The 19,817-nt window shown below is 39.3% G+C and overlaps 1 protein-coding gene across 1 annotated transcript in view; it reads left to right on the top strand.

Moving 5' to 3' along the window:
- DCP1B (decapping mRNA 1B) overlaps positions 1-18,980 on the top strand; it is a 40,302-nt gene extending 21,322 nt beyond the window's left edge. Inside the window, exons 4-9 of the mRNA XM_038153878.1 lie at positions 1,680-1,746; positions 3,543-3,678; positions 7,891-8,019; positions 8,771-9,610; positions 16,053-16,301; positions 18,029-18,980. Of these exons, the coding sequence (XP_038009806.1) occupies positions 1,680-1,746; positions 3,543-3,678; positions 7,891-8,019; positions 8,771-9,610; positions 16,053-16,301; positions 18,029-18,109 (1,502 nt within the window). The 3' untranslated portion in view covers positions 18,110-18,980. The remainder of the gene's footprint in view (positions 1-1,679; positions 1,747-3,542; positions 3,679-7,890; positions 8,020-8,770; positions 9,611-16,052; positions 16,302-18,028) is intronic.
- The last annotated feature ends 837 nt before the right edge of the window (positions 18,981-19,817 follow it).

The raw sequence follows: 19,817 nt of genomic DNA, 5'->3' as shown, positions 1-19,817 counted from the left end.
TGAGGTAAATCACCAGCAGAAGCAAGCCAGTTCATCTTGCAGCTTCTAATGGCCAGAAGCAGTTTGGCATTTCCAAGGGACTGTCAGCTTTCAGATTTATTAGATATTCATCAGTAGTCTGTGACATGTCTGTTCTGTTGGCCAAAGGTGAAGCTGTCCAACCTGTGCTGCATAATTGATGGTGCCACCAGCTGTGGTAGACATAAAAGAAATTTGGGAAGATGGAGCAGATGGCCAAAATTTCATCAATACTCTTCTCCACTGGAGATTCTTTTATAAAGAATAAGAATCTTGATTAAAACAAATTTGCTTTGTCTGGGATTCTCAGTCTGCTTGCTGTGCTGTTGCATCGAAGAATATGGAGTTGCTTGTGATTTGGACAAATTTTCAAGTATGTTTCATCAGAAGGATGTGGAATTTTGAATAACAGGTCGATGTTCTGGAACCTTATGAGTTGTTCACACACTTTTCTACAGGTCCTCAGTTTATTATTGAACACCCATTGGAATATGCTAGAATATTAATGTGGCTTTGAAATGCATCTTTTAATATTTCTGTTAAAAAACCCAAGATTACTTGTGCAGTTCAGCTTTCACATTGCACATTTGTAGAACCACTGGTGCATATTATGTTACTTGCCTTTTTTAGGTGAATAATAGAAATCATCACACTTCTCAATAGCCATAAAAAGGACAGTACATATTTTAAAAGTTCATCTTTGTATGTCTACAGGATGTCTGATTTGTGAGATATTTTAGACTTTTTGCCAATGTGCTGTGTATTAAACAGCTGGGACCATTTTTAGTTCTATAGAAGACAACACACAGCTTTAAATTTGGGGGGGATGGAGAAAATAATATACTCATTTCTTGCAGCTGTACATTAATTTTCTTTCCAAACATTAACAAAGCCAAGGTACACTTCATATGCCCCAGGTTTGGCTCTGTGGAATTGAAGGAGTTATTGCTTTTGGACTCTCCTAATATTGGGAATTATTACATCATCAGGGTCAGTGTTGCAATTGTTTTTGAACAGGTGCTCAACCCATTTCAAATGAAATGCATTTTCAAATGAAATGCAGCCACCACCGTGTTGGAAGACAAGGTAGGAACTGCCAATTCCTGGTAAGGTCAAGAGACAACTCTTGGCTGCAGTAGGGTAGGGAGGGAAGGAGGAGGAAACCCAGGATCTCCTGTAGAAAACAGTGAGTAGAATTACAGCAGGGAGGTAGAGATGTTCATCCTACTCCTCCCAGCTCTGATGCTCTGTAAAATAGACCTGAACATTGTTTGAAAACTGAACAGATTTTCCTACTTCCATATGCATGCAATGCTCCCTGCAGCACGCTGCTAGTGGAGTCAAATGGATATGACAACTGAAGTAAAGGACAGAGAAAAAGATTTTAAAGAATAAACCCCACTGGTTTAGTGTTCTGAAGAAAAGGATCAAATACCTTTGCCTTAATTGAATATTTAAGAGCTTGTAATTTAAATGCTTAGAGATGTGCCTTTGATCTTTTTTGATTTTACAGGATCTGAGGTGTCACTTTGTGTTTCTAGATGGAGAAAACAGAAGATGAAAATAAATTTTAAGATTAATTTACAGGTCATTTAATATCTACCAGGAAGAATTGCTGTTTGAGAAGATGCTCATAGTTTGTGTTTGATGTGCATTTACAGTGTCCATATACGGGATTTGGTTTTATGATAAGGAAGAATGCCAAAGAATTGCAGAGCTCATGAAAAAGTAAGTTATGGGTAAACAAGACTTCTGTGCTTTTTTACTGTATGGTTTTTGGTACATATATGCACATTTTATGTTTTTAGGATTATTATACCTTTCTACTTTAAACTTACGAACTTTATTGCCAAGTGTCAAGCCTGCATTTCATAAAATCATAAATAAGTCACTGTATTGCAGTAATTTTTCCTAATTTGTAGTGCAGCTCTCCAGCTACATCAGAGTGTACCAGTTGATATGATTTATTTCCTGATGATTCAGAGACCTATTTTGAAGAATTGTATTCTTTGAGGGTTTAATATATCTTTCAATTTGGGAAGATTTTATTTTTTACTATTGTTACCTTTCTTTTTTTTCCTTATATCAAGGTAAGTGCAGGATATCATGAGGGCATGCTGTACTAATACAATTTCTGTGGCTTTTGTCCTGTTTGTACATCATGGCTGAATTCCTGCTTCCTCATTTCTTAGCAATAGATACAAAATTCACTTTGTCTTCGGCATTTAAAGCAAGACTTCAATCAATTTAAGTCATTGATTTCCTGCACATAAAAATGTGTTTATATAAATGTTGAACTTTAATTTTGCAGTCCAGCCAGGGGTGAGGATTTCACACAGAACTGTGTTCTCAGCTGTATTTTAACCTAAGACTGTCATATGAGTAGCTTTTTTTCAGTATCACTCTTCTCTTCTCGTGTCCAGGATGGACAGGGCTCATTCTGCTGCACTGTTTGCAGGGAATCTTTTTTTAAGGACTGTCTCCTGCAAGTTTTCATGTTTGCTTGGAGAACAAGGGAGCTGAAGTCATACAGATTTTATCAACATATGCAATCTACATTTTTTAGAGCTGTAATGTGGAGGATGTAGTAAAGGGACTGGGTAGGAACAGGCAGTGATTGGCTATTCCAGCTGCCTGTGCTATATAGGGTTAGACATACCAGATAGGATTTGTGATAAAATACTGGATAGGAAGGTAGTCCCATCTTTCCTCCATATATCCTTTTTTTGAAGTAATACCTGCTGCTTTTCATTTTGCAGTGACAAAACAGTGTGAAATGCAGACTGTGACAGTGGTGGGGTTTTGTTCAGGGGGGTTTATTGGTTTTGCTGTACATCCTACAGCTCTAAAATGAGTCAGCTGTGACCCAAGAAATAATTGATGGGGATGAATTTACAGAAATAAACAATGAACCCTAGGAAACCCAGGTTTTTGACAGCTCATTTTAGTTAACTAGCTCAAGTTTCAGTTGGTGGTGATTAGGTGCTCTCAAACTGGTAATTTACTACAATAAAACCTAGTTTTCAGAGAATTCATGCAAATGTAAACCATGTGTAGTGGTTTATAATAGCAGTATTTCATATAGATAAAAAATACCCTGTTGCTCAGCCAATTGGCTGCGTGTTTTAATTCTCAGCATTCTACAATAATAATAAAACAGCTGGGGCAGGAAATTGGTCATTTGCTAGTACTTAATGCCTGATTTGTGTGTGTGTTTGCCATCCTCCACCACCAGCAGAACTGAATAACACTATAAATTCCCTGCTCCTTCTGAGTACAGAAATTGTGACTCAGTTATGGAAATTTTATTCTATGGTCTAGTGTAGTGTAGCTTGGAGAAAATTAATCTTATGTCAAGTTATGATTTTATAGAGATCTTTTAATAGTGATGTTTTTTACGGCACATTTTAATGTAGACGGGGAAAGACAAATATTTGAGCTTCAATTAAGTATTGTACAGTAATTGTGGTTAAGTTTTTATTTTTTATTTGTACTTTTCTTCTCATATATCCTCCACCTTTCAGCCTAACTCAGCAGGAACAATTCAAAGCACAGCAGGGCACAGGAACAGGGGTGTCCCCCATGATCATGAATTCTGCTAATAACAAAGAAGTGGATATCTTAAGGATGCTTACCAAGGCCAAAGATGAGTACACCAAGGTGAGACTTGCTCCCACTTTACATTATGAAACATAAAAGGGTTTGATTTTGGGTTTTGAATAGTTCTAGTCAAAGTGATTTTGGACAATGTGCTCTCTCATTTTGTGGAGAAGTAGCTGGTAAAAAAATTTTGACATAATTTGCTAAAATTATGTCATTTGCTAAAATTTTGACATAATTTGCTAAAAATTCAAACAAATTAATGCTGTCAATAACAATTTCTGGCAGGAGAATGTGGATATGGTTGATTATTTGTTGAATAGTAGAGGCTCAGAGCAAGTATAAATTACCTTTCATTCTGACCCTTAGAGCTTGTGCCTGTTGAGGAGCACCTGCAAGCTGTGCCCTCTTTCTGGCTGAAGTGTTTACCTGGTGATAGTTTCTGTGGTTTGTACAAAGGACTTGGTTCAGGAGACTTTTGACAGTGAAGTTACTGCTTTTAATTGTGGTTGTTAGCTCCTTTCAGGCACTAATGGAAGGAAATGAAAAGGTTGAAATGTAGTATGATTTCAGCCCGTGTGCTGCTTTGGTCTTCTGAGGCTTCTAAATAAAGAAGTAACTAATGGACTAATAATGTTCTCTATTATTGAGCAATCAAAAACGTTTTACTTTGGGGAATAAAAATCTAATAATTTTAACTATCCATATATAAGCTGCAAATGGTTACAGAGCCTGCAGGTTCCTGCTGCTGTTTCCTGTATTGCTTATGTGCTGTCATGCAATAATAGAGCTCTTAAGTGTTCCATAAGAGTCTGGAAAGGTGCATATATCTTAACTTTTTATCTCCTTACATTTCTTGTGTTTATTTTTTTCTGAAATGTAGCTACTAATAAAATCCTCAGAAAGATGATGGCAAACTGTTGGAGCTCGGATGAAATGGAGCCTTTTTTATTGTGTATAGTTTCTGTTGAAGCTTGGGGCCTTGGTATTTTCTGTAGTAGAGATTTAATGTATTATAGTGGACAAACACTTCCAAAACCTTTTGATATTTTTCCCATCTTTTAATACTGAATCACTATCTAATCTTGGCATCAGAGAATATGATTTGAGATGTTCTGAAATGTTTTATGAGGTTTTGATTAGATAACCTTAAAATGCTGCAAATGGAAAACTGGGAAATATTAGGCTGTCTTCAGATTCTGTGAAAAGAGGGTGATAAATCTAAAAGATGTTACCTTCCATTTCTGCATTAGCACACAGAAATCAAGACAAAGGAGAGGAAATTCTGTTGTTTAAATAATAGCTTATTGGACTCTTTTCCCTTTAGAATCTTTTGCAGATTCGCTTCTTACTTTATCTTTAATCTTTCTGCATTTAAGGGATTGCCAAGGACATAAAAAATAACATAAAAACTTCATCCTCATCTGGGACATGAGTGCTAGGAATGCCTGACCTCTTATGAACAGGATGTGTATGATTTCTTGTATTGCTAGTAGTATAAATTTCTAAAGAGTGTGATAAATAAAGGCAATGACAACCATTTTTCTGTTTACTGTCAATATGTTTCAGAGCAGTCATGCTTTTTGACTGGTTTATGACATCTACTTTCTTGTCACTGTTATGTTTTATTACTTACAGTCTGATGTGCTGAAATTAGTTATGAAATATGTTGCTCTCTTTTTTGAATTCTGTGTTTATTCAGTGAAGAGTGTTCTAAAGTGTTGGAAGCTGTAGAATAAGAGCATCAATTTTCAAAATTTTGAGGACTTTTACTCAATTTTTAAGAGTGCAACTAATTTTGAAGTCCCTTATTCCCAAATTATGTTATACATTTGGAGCTTACATTACATGCAAAATAGAATACACAGCTTCCCCTTCCTTTTTTAATTGATGGTGCTTTAAGATGCCAAACCACTGAGTTATTTTTTTAAAATGTGCTTCTTATTCACTTGCCTTCTCTTGACCTCTGGTACGAAAAAGCTTTCCTCACTGACAGCCAGGGAGAAAAGCAGTTGAAGAGTTGCAAGGGTACAGAACATAGCATGACAAAATGGGTTTCTCCGTAACCATTGTGCCTTGTCTTGTACTGCAGCACAAGCTCTGGGTTGAACTCTGTGCTGCACAGTTCTTCTCCCAGCATTTAGCATTTCCAGCTTCAGATTGTGCAGGTGGAGTATGAATCTCACAGCACAGAGCAGTTGTTTGCTTCCAGTATCTCTGACTCTACCAAGCTTGCCAAAACTCCCCAGTGGTTTTCTTGCACTTTTTCATCCACATGGACCATATGTGTCTAGTTTTGCTCCAGTGTTGCTGAGGCTTTCTTTGACTTGATCTGAGAACCTTTTGATTACTTAGCAATCTTTTGTAGCGTCAGAGCTTTGAATAGGACACCTGACTAAAGGACAGACCTGTGAGGCAAGGCTTAGGAATTGCCAGATGTTCTCTGGTTCTGTCACTAAAGAGAACGGTGGGATTTCTTTCATGCTGCTTTTTGCTGTTTGTAGATAATAGCACCTGATATCTTCTTTACCTGGCTACCTGACAGTTGCTTAAAATGCCATGCCAGTGCTCCTGACTTACTCCTCAGCAAGGCTGTGCTCCCCATCTGCCAAAATGGCTTTAAATTCTGAGCTCCAATAGTTACAGATGCCTCTGGAATCACCACAGGCTTCTTTTCTCTTCCATGTGCTTCTGTGTTTGATAGCAACCTACTAGCCTTGTTATCAAGTCACAGCAATGATACCAAGTCAGGTCAAGGTCATTCTTGTGTGTACTGATGCTCATTTGGCTGAGGAATTTGGTCTAAAATATGCTCATATAGTGATGACTCTGTTAAACACTACTGCTTCTCACCTCATTTTTATAGGCTTAGTTCTGTGATTATGCAGGGTATGACAGTGGAATCTAAGGTACTTAAGTTTTCTGAGGAATTCAGCCTATTAAAATATCCTGAGGAAATGAGGGTATTATTTAAATTCTGCAGAACTCACTGGGAAATATTCAAGAGGATGTTATCCATGGTGTTAAAGAAGAAGTTTATGTGGTTTTGCCCAAAAGGTTGGGCTGAAAAGTAGCAACGAGAAGAAGATACATTGAAGAAAAGGCAGAGCCATTAGAAAGAGAGCTGTTTGGGGAAAACAAAAAAAGCTATTTAATCTTACTGAAGTGCAGTTTTGGTCCATGTAGGACCTGTCCAATCTGACAAACAACTGAAAGTGCTGAGGACCTACTAAAGCCTCTTAAGTCCCCACAAAAGCTCCAGTTCTGGTTTACTGGGCAGCCCTGGAACCAGCATGTCTTTGTTTATTTGTTTATTGTCAGAAATGGGTTAAGTGATCAGCTTTGTATATTTGAGAGTGGGGTTGGAATTAATAGAAGAATTAATAGAATTAACTTCTTGTTAAATAATTCTTTTAAAAATCTTTCCAGTTTCTTGGTTTCAACTGTATCAAGTGACAGTGACTTCAAAGAGACTGTCTTCTTTTCTACTGACAGTAGTGTTCCATGTATACCCAATGCTTTTTTAGTTTCATTGACTATATTCTTATATATAGCATCTTATTCACGTTTTCCTTTTCCATTTACTATTTCTCTTTCATGGAGCATTTTATGTGGCTTTTTCTGAATTATGTCACACCCTTCTAGCTCCACATGACATTTTTTGTCCCTGATCACTTTTAGTAATCTGTCTCTGACCATCTTTTTCATAACAAGAAATTCTACTGATTCTACAAGTAGATTCAATCTTTAATTGCTTTTCTGTACATGTATATGCATCCTGCAAGTTCCTACCATGTGAAGATTTATGTAAAAGACCTAAGAGTTATTATTCTACCTTTTGACAAAAGCATTTTAAATTATCTTTATGGGCACATTAATCCTTCATGGATCTAAACTACTTCTAGCTGCCTGTTGGATGCAGGAAAAGCATGTTTGTTGCTTGGTTTTTAAGGTGCTTTTAAAAGGTATTTTTTGTTTTTGAAGTGCAGGAAAAGCAAAAGGCCAAGAAGAGAACTGAGATTTAAATTAGAGGGAAGTCTCATACTAGGGAAATCTTGGAATCAAGTGTTCAGTTTTACATATGTCTTGTGGTTTTAGAAAATCAGGTTGCAGTTGCTACAGTTCTTCTAATAGCATAATACTTCATCATCAGTGCTGTAGTTAGTATTTTTGGTTATTGAATACCTGCTTATGTCTGTATTTTACTGTGGTTGGGAACTAGGCGAAAATACATTGTCACACATACTAAGAAATCTTTTTTTTTTGTTGCAGTGTAAGACCTGCTCAGAGCCAAAACAAATAACCAGTTCCTCTGCAATCTATAACAATCCCAACCTAATCAAACCCATTCCAGTGAAGCCGAGTGAGAATCAGCAGCAGCGAATCTCCCAGCAGAGCAAGGTAAAAATCTGTGGTGTTTTCTGACTGCTGCTGCTGCGCTGAGTAACAGGAACATTGATTTGAGGTCACTGCAAGAATTTGAGACGGAACCACTGTAAGGAATGATTTTAAAGCACAACTAATCTGGTTTGTAAAAGCTCCCTAACCCTCACTGTGTGATGTGGAAACACATAAACTACAGACATCCTGTGCTGATGCAACAAAGAAATATTGGTCTTTCAAATTTCAGGGGCTGTTTTGATCACAAGCTGATCTAGTTAATTGCTGGACCACACTTTTTGAGGGGTTTTGTGGCTTTTTGTGTGTGTGTGTGTGTGTGTGTGTGTGTGTGTCCTCCCCAGGGGAAGTCATTGAAATAAAGAAAAGTATCTTGGTATATCTTCAAGCCAAATCACAGTGCAAAATCCTAAAAATTGAATTCAGCTGTGACCAGCAGATGCACAAGAAGTGGCTCTACTTCATACACAGGCAGATTTCTGTCTCGTACTAATATTGTACTGATGGCTGTAAAAGAAGATGCTCTTTCATGTTATTTAAAGCAAAGCCACTGCTCAGTCTCAGATTCGCTGATTTTCTCCCACATTAGCAGCTTGACAACAGTCTTCTTGCCCTTCCTATGTGACAAAACTATTAAAAATCCTCATGGGGGAAAAAAAAAAAGAGCATAGCAGCTTTCTCAGCTTTTCATTGAATTCTGCTGGCTAAATATTGTCACCACTTCATGTAACTCCTTTCCTCTGTCCCCTCGCAGAACGCGGATGCTGAGCCCCAGCACTTATCTCTGACAGCGCTGTTTGGCAAACAGGACAAGGCGGAAGGCTCAGAAGCACTCGGTAAGCAGCACCAGGAGAGCCTCCCCGTCCGGCAGGGTGTGGTGCGCTCGCTGTCCTACGAGGAGCCCGGCAGGCACTCCCCCGGCGCCGAGAAGCAGCTGTGCCCCGCCATCCAGAAGCTGATGGTGCGGGGCACGGAGCTCCAGCCGCTCGCCGAGTTCCCCGAGAGCCGCCTCTGTGAAAATGGCAGCGTCCCCGCCGTGGGGGAGACTTTCACGGGCCTCTTCCAGCCCGTGGCTTCCCACGGCATCGCCGCGCCTCACGGAGCTCAGGACGCTGCTGGCACCCAGAGCCTGCTGCAGAAGCTGCAAAGTCAGCCTGGGTCGGTGGCTAAAATGGAGCCCAGTGCCACAGGACCTGTGAACTCGACAGCCTCCGTGTTCAGCAGGACTGCTGCTCCTGTTGGAGCCCCGGCAGCGCCGGTAAATAACATGAGCCAGCCCCCTCTGGTGTATTTCAATGGGTCCCTACCAGGCCAGACTTTAGAGGCTCAGACACTTGGTAAAGAGCAATCCAAACTTCCCAGACAGCCGCTTCCTCTCTCTGGCAATCAAGCAGCCAATTCTGGGGTGATTTCACCTCAAGAATTATTGAAAAAACTCCAGATAGTGCAACAAGAACAGCAGCTCCACGTGTCCAGCAGACCAACGTTGGCAGCTAAGTTCCCAGTTGTCACCCAGAACACCAACACCCTGAAACCACTGGATTCCTGGATAGAAAAAGCTCCAGGCACAGAAAAACAGAGCACTCTCTTCCAGGTAAATGGGGAACTTCATCATAAATAAATACTAATCCTGCAATCTTTTAAACTTGGTGTTTTCTGAGGTCAGAAAACAGAGCACTCTCTTCCAGGTAAATGGGGAACTTCTTTATCATAAATAAATACAAATCCATCAGTCTTTTAAACTTGGTGTTTTCTGAGGTCAGAAAACAGAGCAGTTTCTTCCAGGTAAATGGGGAACTTCATCATAAATAAATACAAATCCTGCAGTCTTTTAAACTTGGTGTTTTCTGAGGTTAGACTTGGCTTCGTGGTCCTGCTGCATGTTGCACACGATTCATTTTGCAGGTGATATTTTCCCAACATTGAGTAAGTTCTGATTTACCAAATGTGATATTGTAAATCCTGAAGGCCACATCTCTTACATATCAATGATGACCAGAAATACTGCAGTGCTGGTTTGTCCCAGGGCCCCTTTGAAAAGTCACCTAGTTTTCACTTGCCATACTTGGGCAGTTACATGTAATTGCTTGCTACTGAGTGTAATATTTTGGGTTTAATAATTATTTTCTGCAAAATTAGTCATAGCTTTCTCTGTGTAGATGTGCATTCTTTTGTATGCCATTTGCTAAAGATACTTGAAAGGTCCCTTGTTTCTAACAGCAGATTTTAGAAGTATTTTTATATTGGTCAGTTAGTTATCTTGTACCACACCTGCTACTTCTAGATATTCGTTAGCTATTTTTCTTTAATTTGCTGTGTACTGTTTTGAAAAAAGGTCTCGTGCCTGAATGACATCAAAAAATTCTGTTTATTTGATCCTAGAAGTCAGACTGGTGTCTTAAAAAATTCAGGAGATGTTAAGAGACTGTATCTCTCTGATGAGTATATTTTTATGTTCTTCAGAAAAGCAACATGTGCCATTACAAAATGTCCCATCTAAAACAACTACTGTCTTTAACAACTTCATTTTCTGTAGGATTTTCTACACTAGAATGTCTTTACATGTCCTGTCTTGAGAATGCATCTAAACCCTTTTCAGCTTCCTTTTTAGGATAGGCTGTGGGGTACTGGAGTCTGATTTATATGGGAGTCTAGAAGTTACTGATGCCAAGTGTTCCCCTTTCCAGTGCAAAGTTGAAAAGTTGCTTTTCTATCGTGACTATTTTATTCTTGTATTTCTCTTTTATTCTGTTTTTCTCATTTATTCTATTTTTCTAATTCTGTCAAAACCTGATTGAAAGACTACAGGGTATTTCAACATCCTAGAAAGATCTTCTATACACTAAGAGGCTGAAAGAGTCATTTAATAATAAACGAGCCACATCTGTCACTAAGTTTGTGACAGGTCAAGTTTTCTAATTCCATGAGAGAGGTGGGAGGAATATTAATTTGATACAGCAAATAGCCATCATTATTTTTGTTCTTTTAATTAATGCAGTAGGATTTGAATCTGTATGAAAGAGTTTTTTGGGGATTAGTCATTGAAATTATTCAGAATCAGTTGCTTGCAGATGGTAACTTTGACTTTCCGGTGGAGAGCTAAAGAATAAAAGGAGGATCCAAAGTCAAACAAATTGATTTGTTTTCACTTGGAATGGAACTTGCCTGCTCTAAATGTAAGAAATTGTGTGATTCACCGGTACATGTACTGATAGCATGAGGGAGGACATAATGAAGGTAAAAGTGAAACGAGGCAAGTCCAGGCTCTACATTGTAAGTCAGTATGCATGAATAAAAAATAAGGAAATATGCTGATATATTTTTCAGATGAAAAATCCCTACAGACGCCCCTATGGCAAATGACTTTATTTTGTATATGTGAAAAAGACAGTGGTGCCAGTATTAGTTGCAGTATGGAAGGGCAATTCCTGAGGTCTGGTCTAAGGCAATTGCAACAGTTTGACTGCTTGAGTATGGATAGAAGAGCAGCTTGTGAGAAAAGAAAAGTCTTCTCTGGAACAAGACTCCTTCACTGTGATTATTGCTGCAAGTTTCCCTAAAAAAAAAAAAAAAAAAAAAAAAAGCAGTAACTGAGATTCTCAGTCTTCCTTTGCAGGGCTGTGAGCAGAACAAGGAGACTGAGGCTGTCGAGGAGTGGCTTCCCAGGCTGCCACAGCTGCTCTCAACACAATATTAGATGCCTCACATTTGGAGATTTAATGCATAGACTAAAAATGATAACAAAAGTGTCACTAATGATGGCTTAGGACACCTGAAGCTGTGCATTCTGGGAGGAGTGGCCTCTTTCACGTGCAGCAGATTGCCACAAAAGCAAAAGCAGGGAGGCTAAAAATGAAGGAAGAACTCTGTTCCTTTGGAAGCCATGAATTAGCCACACCAAACATGCCTGCTTTTGAAAAACAACCTGGAAGATAAAAACCAACTTTTAAAACCAACATTAATCTTTTTATAATATTATCCTTGCGGTAGACCAGAGGCTTCAAGTGCTGCCATGCCTGCAGAGTAGATATTTGAGTGAAATTGAATTGGCACAAATATATCTGCACATGCTCATGCAAAATTGATCAAAGCAGATTCTGACAACAAGTGCAGCAAAAGGTTTGCTCTCTGTAATTATTTGTCTTTTGGTATTGCCTCTCCTACTACGCTTCAGCATACAGAAAAAGCAAAAGTCTGACAGGAATAGAGAGATATCTGAGCAATGTCTGTTGTTGGGAAAATCAGATTAAAGGAACACCCTAAATCCATCAGCAGCACTAAGAAAATGTAAGCAATAGTCCTTTCCACAACTGACACATTACAAGTCCAAGTTTAAATTGGCTTCTGCTGCATCTCCATATGGTACAAGAACTGTGATCTCCCACATGAAAAGGAAGAGACCAGCTACCAAAAAAAAAATGGGAAAAGAGAAAAAAAAAAAAAAAAGGAAAAAAAGCAAAAGCCAGAGAATAATACTTGGAAGCATTCAGCCTGGTGTGGTGCCAGCCCTGTTTTGTGATATATTCCTTATGCAGACAGTGAGTAACATGTGCTTAAGAGACAATAAGAAAGCATTAATCTACAATGGGCTTTTAGGAATATGTTTAGTGTTTGGCATGTGTTATCCTGATTATAGGTACATGCATGCTTAAGTGTTTATGCTAATCAGAATTATGGCTTTAAAAGTGCTTACAATAACCCAGACACAAATTTATCATTTCTTCAGAAGACCACATATCTTGCAGCTCATTTTTTGCATTTCTTGCAGCATTTTTTCCATCAAGAATATATTTTTTACATAATGTTACATCTTCTGAGTATGTGCATGAAACCCCAGTGGCCATGGTGTGAGCATCACAGCACTGCTTCTCTGTTGTCCTGACTGCAGTTTCAGCAATTGTATAATGCAAATAAGTGCATTAAACTTGTTTCAAAAAGTAATTTCAGCTTCTGTAGCTAAACATCAATTAAAATATTCTAAATTAAACTTGAAAGACAAAGCAATGTTAGCAGTGTAGCCAGCTGTGTTTTAATTAACTGCCTTTAAAATTCCTGAACCATTCTTAGAATTATGTTCTCAGTTTTAAGCAACGCCTCTGAAACCTGTTTAGGTCCACAGCACACGCTGGGTGCTGATGTTCCAGAGGAGCACTTGCTCCACCTGGGAGTCTGTTCACACAGGAAGCCACAGAAGGTGCCAGTTTGCATTGCAGGAGACCCAGGGCACTCCTTGGTTCGTGGTGTTACGTGAATCTGCCAGCTGTGGTGTCATCCAGCTGCCAACAGCCACACAGAGCACCAATCTGATATCTTAGTGAGCATTTGGGCTTCAGGGGAAGGGTGTTAGATACTGCACCAGTTATTCTGCACATTTTTTCTTGTTCTTTCTTCATTGCTGCACAGCTGATGGCAGACTCCTACTCTGTTATTAGTGACTCAGAGATTTAAGTGTTGACCTGACAGCTGGAGATAATGGATGAAGAAGCAGCTCCGTTTCTGTGGGTAAGAGGTTGATGAACAGAATTTTGGAAGGGCTGTTACAACTGGTGAGAAGTTACTCAAAGCTAAAAGATTGGTCCAAAGGCTGTAGTGTCCTTACAGAGCATTTACAGTGCCTTCTGAAAAAACGTGGTGTTACAGGAATTGCACTGGTAATGCCAAGATCAGCATCCTGTTTTCTGGTGGGTGTCAGTTGTCCCAGTGACTCAAGGTGATCTGAGCTCCATCTCAAATAAAAACGTTGCTTTATTTTGAAAACAAACCCAAACAATCCATGCTTTTTCTGTAAAGGTTTGTTCAATGGCAAAAGCTTTGAGCTTGAGCTGTTAGCAAAAATACATTCTAACATTGAGGACAGACATAAATCCTCTGCACTGAAAAAAGACACATGCACTCTCCCTTCTTCTTCTGACACAGTATTTGATGTTCTGCACGACCCTGTAGATGTTGGCTGTGTCACCAGCAGATGGCAATATTGCTCATCCCATATAGTTTCCATATGTTTGGCATGTCCTACCTAACAGACCTCGCTATCCAGAGAAGACAAAGCATTCTTCATGAGTCTTTTAAACCACAACATGTGCTTGTCAGGAGGAGCTGTGTATTATTAAAGGCACAGTTTGTCTCAGGTTTTGTTTGTATGCCTTGGGCAAAACGTCTTTGGGTTTGGAAGGCTGTGTTATCTGGGGCTGACAGAGTCTGCTGTAGATTAAGCTCTGTTAGTGGGACACTGTATCTCCTCCAGCTGCTCCCAACCTTCCCGTTGCAGGAGGTTTCTGCCCTTGTAGAGCAGTTTTGTATATGCATTCCTGAAATCCCATTAGGAAGAATCATCTTGTTTAAGCAAGCCCTGCCAATTTTGCTGGAGGTAAATTGAAGAGAGGTTGCTGCAGCAGCGTGGATGAGTAAAGCAGAAGCATTGGGATGAGTATCTGGGGGTGGTTGGTGTTCCACAGGCAGGACAAGATCCGTGCAGAGTCTGAAGGTCTCACTCTACAGAGGGATGTCACTTTGGACTCACATTAGTTTTCTTCTAAAATAAGTGGTGTTTTTCAAGCATAGGTGTGCAAAGCTTCAGTCAGTTTGTAATACCTCTGCTCGGTCAGAGGCTTGGAACATGGACCTGGCCATTGCTGTTTTGATTACATACTGTAGGGTTGGAAGAAGGCTGTAGTCTAGAGTTTTGTAGTACTCTGTGTTTGGGAAACAGACACAATATTTACCTAACTGGGTAAATATTGGGAGGAAAAAAACGAGAGTTTTGTATTAGGTGTATGTTGCATGCTTTCTTTCCTGACCCCTAGTCTTTCTGCCTCCTTAAATTTTCCATAAAACAGCACGAAATCTCAGTCCACTTTGTTTCTATTTCTCTTTGTTTCTATTTCTCTTTATATCATGGTCTCACAAATATTGTTCAGAAATGTCTTGGGTAGAACAGTATTGACTAGGAGAGAAACAGGCCACAAAAATGTGTTCTTTAATGCTAATCTGTGTGTTTTTGCATACCTAGGAGATCAACCTCAGTTCTATTTTCTTAACCTTAATTTTTCTTTAAAATTGAAATGTAATCCAGGACACAGAGTGAAGTGATTCAGTAGCCTTTCACCTTAATATGGTAGCAATTAAATAGTGCAAAAGGGAGGAGCTTTGGTGAGCTTGTATCAATTCCTTTGTATGTACTTTAAAAGGATTGGCTACTTGAATGGCAAGAAGATGGCTGATCAGGATAAGATTTATTGCTGGAATTACCTGGAGAGAGATCTGATGTCTGCAAGCTGAATGAATTAACTTTCTACTATATTGTATATTACGTGTGATAGTATTTGCTAATATTATATCCAATAGTATTTGCTAATCAGGCATGTTTTACAGTTCCAAGATTCACTGTGAAATTTGAAGGTGAAATTAGCGTGGTTAGGATACTGAGGGTACTGCTGCAGCACCAAGGTTCTCTTCGAGGGCTAATTAGATTCTGTCAAGGGTGGGCTGGTTGTGGGTCTGTTCTGTTTCTGGCAGTGCCATGAGCTCAATATGCATCGTCAGCTAAATCACTGAATCTGTGGTTTTGTTTTCTCTCTCCTTAAGTAAAATGAGAAGGTAAAATACACACATATGTTTATTTATTTATTTGAAAGTTATAACGAGGTACAGGGGTTAGTCTTTAACAGTGATATTTGCACGTCTCATGTTCTCAAAGATTAAACTTCATGACTTGCTGTCCCTGTGTGGAAGACTTTACACCTGCATTCTCTAAGTGCTGATATTTAATAGTAGTCTGATTCCTCTAATAAAACGATGTTGTCCTGAGATCATTTGCCTATCAGATAGAATTATCCCACTTGAATCCATGTCTGCAATCTCAAATTGGATGGAGGACCTTTTCATCTGGAAGTCGATGGTGTTGAGCTGGAGTTTTACATCCCAGTATTGATCTCCAGCAGCTGTGCCCACTGCCAATCTCTGCGGTTCTCACCAGCTCCATTCCCACAGAACGAAGCAGACAGCTTTACCTGATGCCTGTGTTTCTATCTGGACAGGTCATCTCCCCTCAGCGCATTCCTGCCACTGTGAGCCCCACCCTGCTGATGTCCCCCATGGTGTTCACCCAGCCCACGCCTGCTCCACCCAAAGCTGCTGAGAGCGGGCGCTTGGCAGCGGCAAACCCCGAGCCCGCTGCCGGCTCTGCCAGCCTGCTCCTGCCCCTGCCAGCCCCGGAGGCGGCCGTGGCCAGCAGCACCTCCATCACCAAGCTGCAGCTGCAGGAAACGCTTCTACACCTCATCCAGGTACGGTGCCAGCAGTTCTCCCACTTGGCTTAAAATCCTGCTGCCCGCTTTGATGCAAGCACCCTGTATTTGTTGTGTCTGTCAAAAGGCAAAACGAAATTAAATAAATGTTGGAAGTTGGGCTGCTTGTGCCAGGGTGATGCGATAGGTTCTCCTTGCACGCTGCTGGCCCAACTGCATTTTGATTAATGCATCTGGTTTGGGGTTCAGGAAAGGTAATAAATGTGGTGGAAAAGAACAAAGATGACTGAAAGCATTGTAAGGTCAGCCTCTGAGCCAGAGAGACATCTATTATATTTTTAGCCAAGGATAAATAATGGGTGATTATCCTAGCTGCCAAATATTTCAGAGATGTGTGTTAGCAGTAAGAGGAATTCAGATGGGAGATTAAAATTGCAGGATGAGTGTGAGCAATTTTAAAATATGGGCTAGATAACATGAATGTATGTTAATTCAGTTTAGCATTTGAAATAGAGAATTACATTGAATAAAATTCATTTTGCTGAAGTTTTTCAGGTTTAATTGTGACAAAGCATTAACAATGTTATGTATGAGATGATTGTTTACTGCTTTGGCATGATGCATAATTTTTTTTTTTTCCTTAACTTGCTTAATATCTGAAGAGTTGAAGTTGAGGAGAGATTACATAACTGAAAACCTGCAGAACACAGGGGGCAGAGAAACACGACCAGTTTGTAGGTCAAAACTATGTGCCTGTATGGCTTTGGAATAAAATTGAAACTCATTATTGTAAGTTACTTAAAATGTCATTTAAGTTACAAATTCAGAAAATAAATACTACCTTTAACAAGCTGGAGGGCTTTCTCATTTTTCCCTGTACTTTTATTTTGGGATTAAAAAAATATCACATTATCTTGTCTTTATATACTTGGGGTGTCTGGATACTATTGAAACTATACATGAAGTTAAAGAAGAAAAACTAGCCAAGGAAAATTGGGGTTTACCCTCTGTAACTTTGTACTTGTAAAATATATATTTAACCCTGCTGTTCTTGGGGGTAGTTAGGATTAACTGAGTTACCTTGAAATTATTCACTGCCAATTTGTCAGCTGTCATTTTCCATTATATAAAACTACAATCTTGGATGCACCTAATTTTCCTTAAATATTATCTTGATTGTAATTATCCTCATATGTTTATGTGAGCTGCTTATAACATTCTTTCTTAATGTGGGCTGACTCATTCTTGCAAAATGTTCTCCAGAAGGAAAAAGTTAAGCGTCACAGCAAAAGGAGCAGCATCCCTTAGGGAGCATTAAGCCTATAAGAGCTGAACAAGATGCAAGGATTTTCCCGTGTAGGATTTTGGTGTAGGATCACAATCCAGAGTGTTTCATTATTCCTTCAGACATGCTTGGAACCATCCCTGACCTGATAGAGGACACAACTTAAGGAAGTCCCTAGATAAAGGAGGGCAAAGAAGAGAAATAGCAGGGTTGTAACTTCAGTATTGTCACTGAGTTATTATGCAACAATAACTCCATTTAAATGCACTGTGAGTTTAGAAAATCTTCTTGCTGTGTACTCCTTGCTCCTTACTGAGTTGCAGTAATGGGAAATAGAACAGATCTTCAGTGAAGGAAAGGGCTTTGCTGTTGCTCTCTTTTTTAAAAGAGACTAAAAAGTGTCAGGTCTGTAAAATGCAATAAACCTTTTAATCTCTTTACTCCAGTTGTCCTGCCAACAAGTGCCTGTTTTGTTTTTCAGAATGATGACAACTTCCTGAACATTATTTATGAGGCATATCTCTTCAGTGTGAGGAAGGCGGCGATGAAGAAGCCTTTGTGAAAGATCATCTCTTCAATCAATTTCCACAGCTTCCTGAACTCCAGGAAGAAGATGTTGACATTTTCAAGTATGATTATATTTGAAGAAATGAATGGTCTTAGGCATTTTGCATACGCTTAGATTTTTTCCTTGTTGGCAAATACGTGCTGTACTGAGAAAAAAAGCGAGCAGAAATGGATTGTGCCTTTAGCGAGGGGAGCGTCACAACGCTGAAGAATTCACCACAAAATAGCTTAAATTATTTTCCTTACCCTGGTCCATACTTACGAGTTGGTTTCCCGGCATAAGGACTCAGTTCTCAGGATCCAGTTTCCTTTTCCACTTGCAGCGTGGTCGCTCATTGCCGAGGTGTTCGTCCCTGCTTTTCCCTGAGCCGTCCTGCGCAGCTGTCCCGGGGAGCGCGCCCGTCCCTGACCACATGGTGGCAATGTTGGACTATTTTTAGGAACATCAAAATCCGGCTGAAATCTTGGAAAAAAGAGCTTTTCGGGAAGACTGATCACCCTACTTAGCTGTCTGCAAAGCAATTTAGATGAAGTGTCATGACTTCCCCCAAAATTTTTGTAGGAAAATCTTTTTCTATTTTGACAAGAATATTTTTAGCTAGATGTAGAAGTGGGATTCCGCAGGTGTTGGAGGAATTGGGGGGGTGAGGGGGGTGGGTTTGTGAATGTACTTGGCTGTCACAGAACTCTGGGGTGACACTGGATTCATCTTTCTATTATCCCAGATCCAGTCTGCATAATTATAAGCAATGTGAAAATTTGTTAAAGGAAATGCTACCTGGTGTAATTTTTTTAAGTGTGTTCCTGGAGCACAGTGATTTCATTGATCCATTTCTAAAGAAAATAAAAATGGATAATCCCTCCTATGTGCTGATTTCATTTTATTGCACCATGGGCTATATATTTAGTTTGTATGACTCGAAAATGTTTTTACACTTGGCAGAAAACACATGAGGTTTTAAATCAACTAGAATAAATGATTGAAAGGATTTTTATGTATATTTTTATTAGCATCTGCTGCTGAAGTGCCAGTTTCCTTCAGTTTAGGAATACACAGTTGTTGCTGAGGAGGCATTTCTTCTGTGGGCACAGAGAACCCAAACTGTAATCCATGAATGATTATTCAGTCTTCTCTACTGTGGGCATTGGTGCAGGCACAACTCTGTAGCCTCATCTGTGGAAGTTCTTCAGTGCCAGTTTGGCTGCAGGTTTCAGTCAGTAGAGTTTTAATGTAGTAATGTTTTCAATCAGTAATGTTTTAATGTGATTTGCTGCCATTTCTTGGTTAAAGCTCTAAATGTATAGGGAAAAAAAAAAAGTCAAGAGGTACTTTCTGTATTCACTTAAGCAAATAACCCCAAGAAACTGCTGGAGTTTCCCTACAATAAGTAACTGGTAGACAGCAAGTCACACTCTGGTTGCGTGTTGTTAGTTCATGATTCTTGCAGATTCAGTGAAATGAAAGTGTTGAGCCAATACTGGGAAAAGCAGACTTTAAAGACAGTAAATTCTAATCCTGTAAGCCTTCATAATTTATGTAGCCGTTATAATTGATGGGATTCTACTGAGTTAATTGGTATTATTTCAGAATGAGCTGGTGTGGAAGAAATTGTAATCTACACAAAAGAGTTTGAAACTAAATACATAGATAATTGGTGTCTGTGATGTTGGATTATCTGAGAGTGCAATTTAAAGAGGATGAG

This window comes from Motacilla alba, chromosome 1A (assembly GCF_015832195.1).
Source record: "Motacilla alba alba isolate MOTALB_02 chromosome 1A, Motacilla_alba_V1.0_pri, whole genome shotgun sequence".
Lineage (NCBI taxonomy): Eukaryota > Metazoa > Chordata > Aves > Passeriformes > Motacillidae > Motacilla > Motacilla alba.
This window is presented reverse-complemented; position numbering and strand designations above follow the sequence as displayed.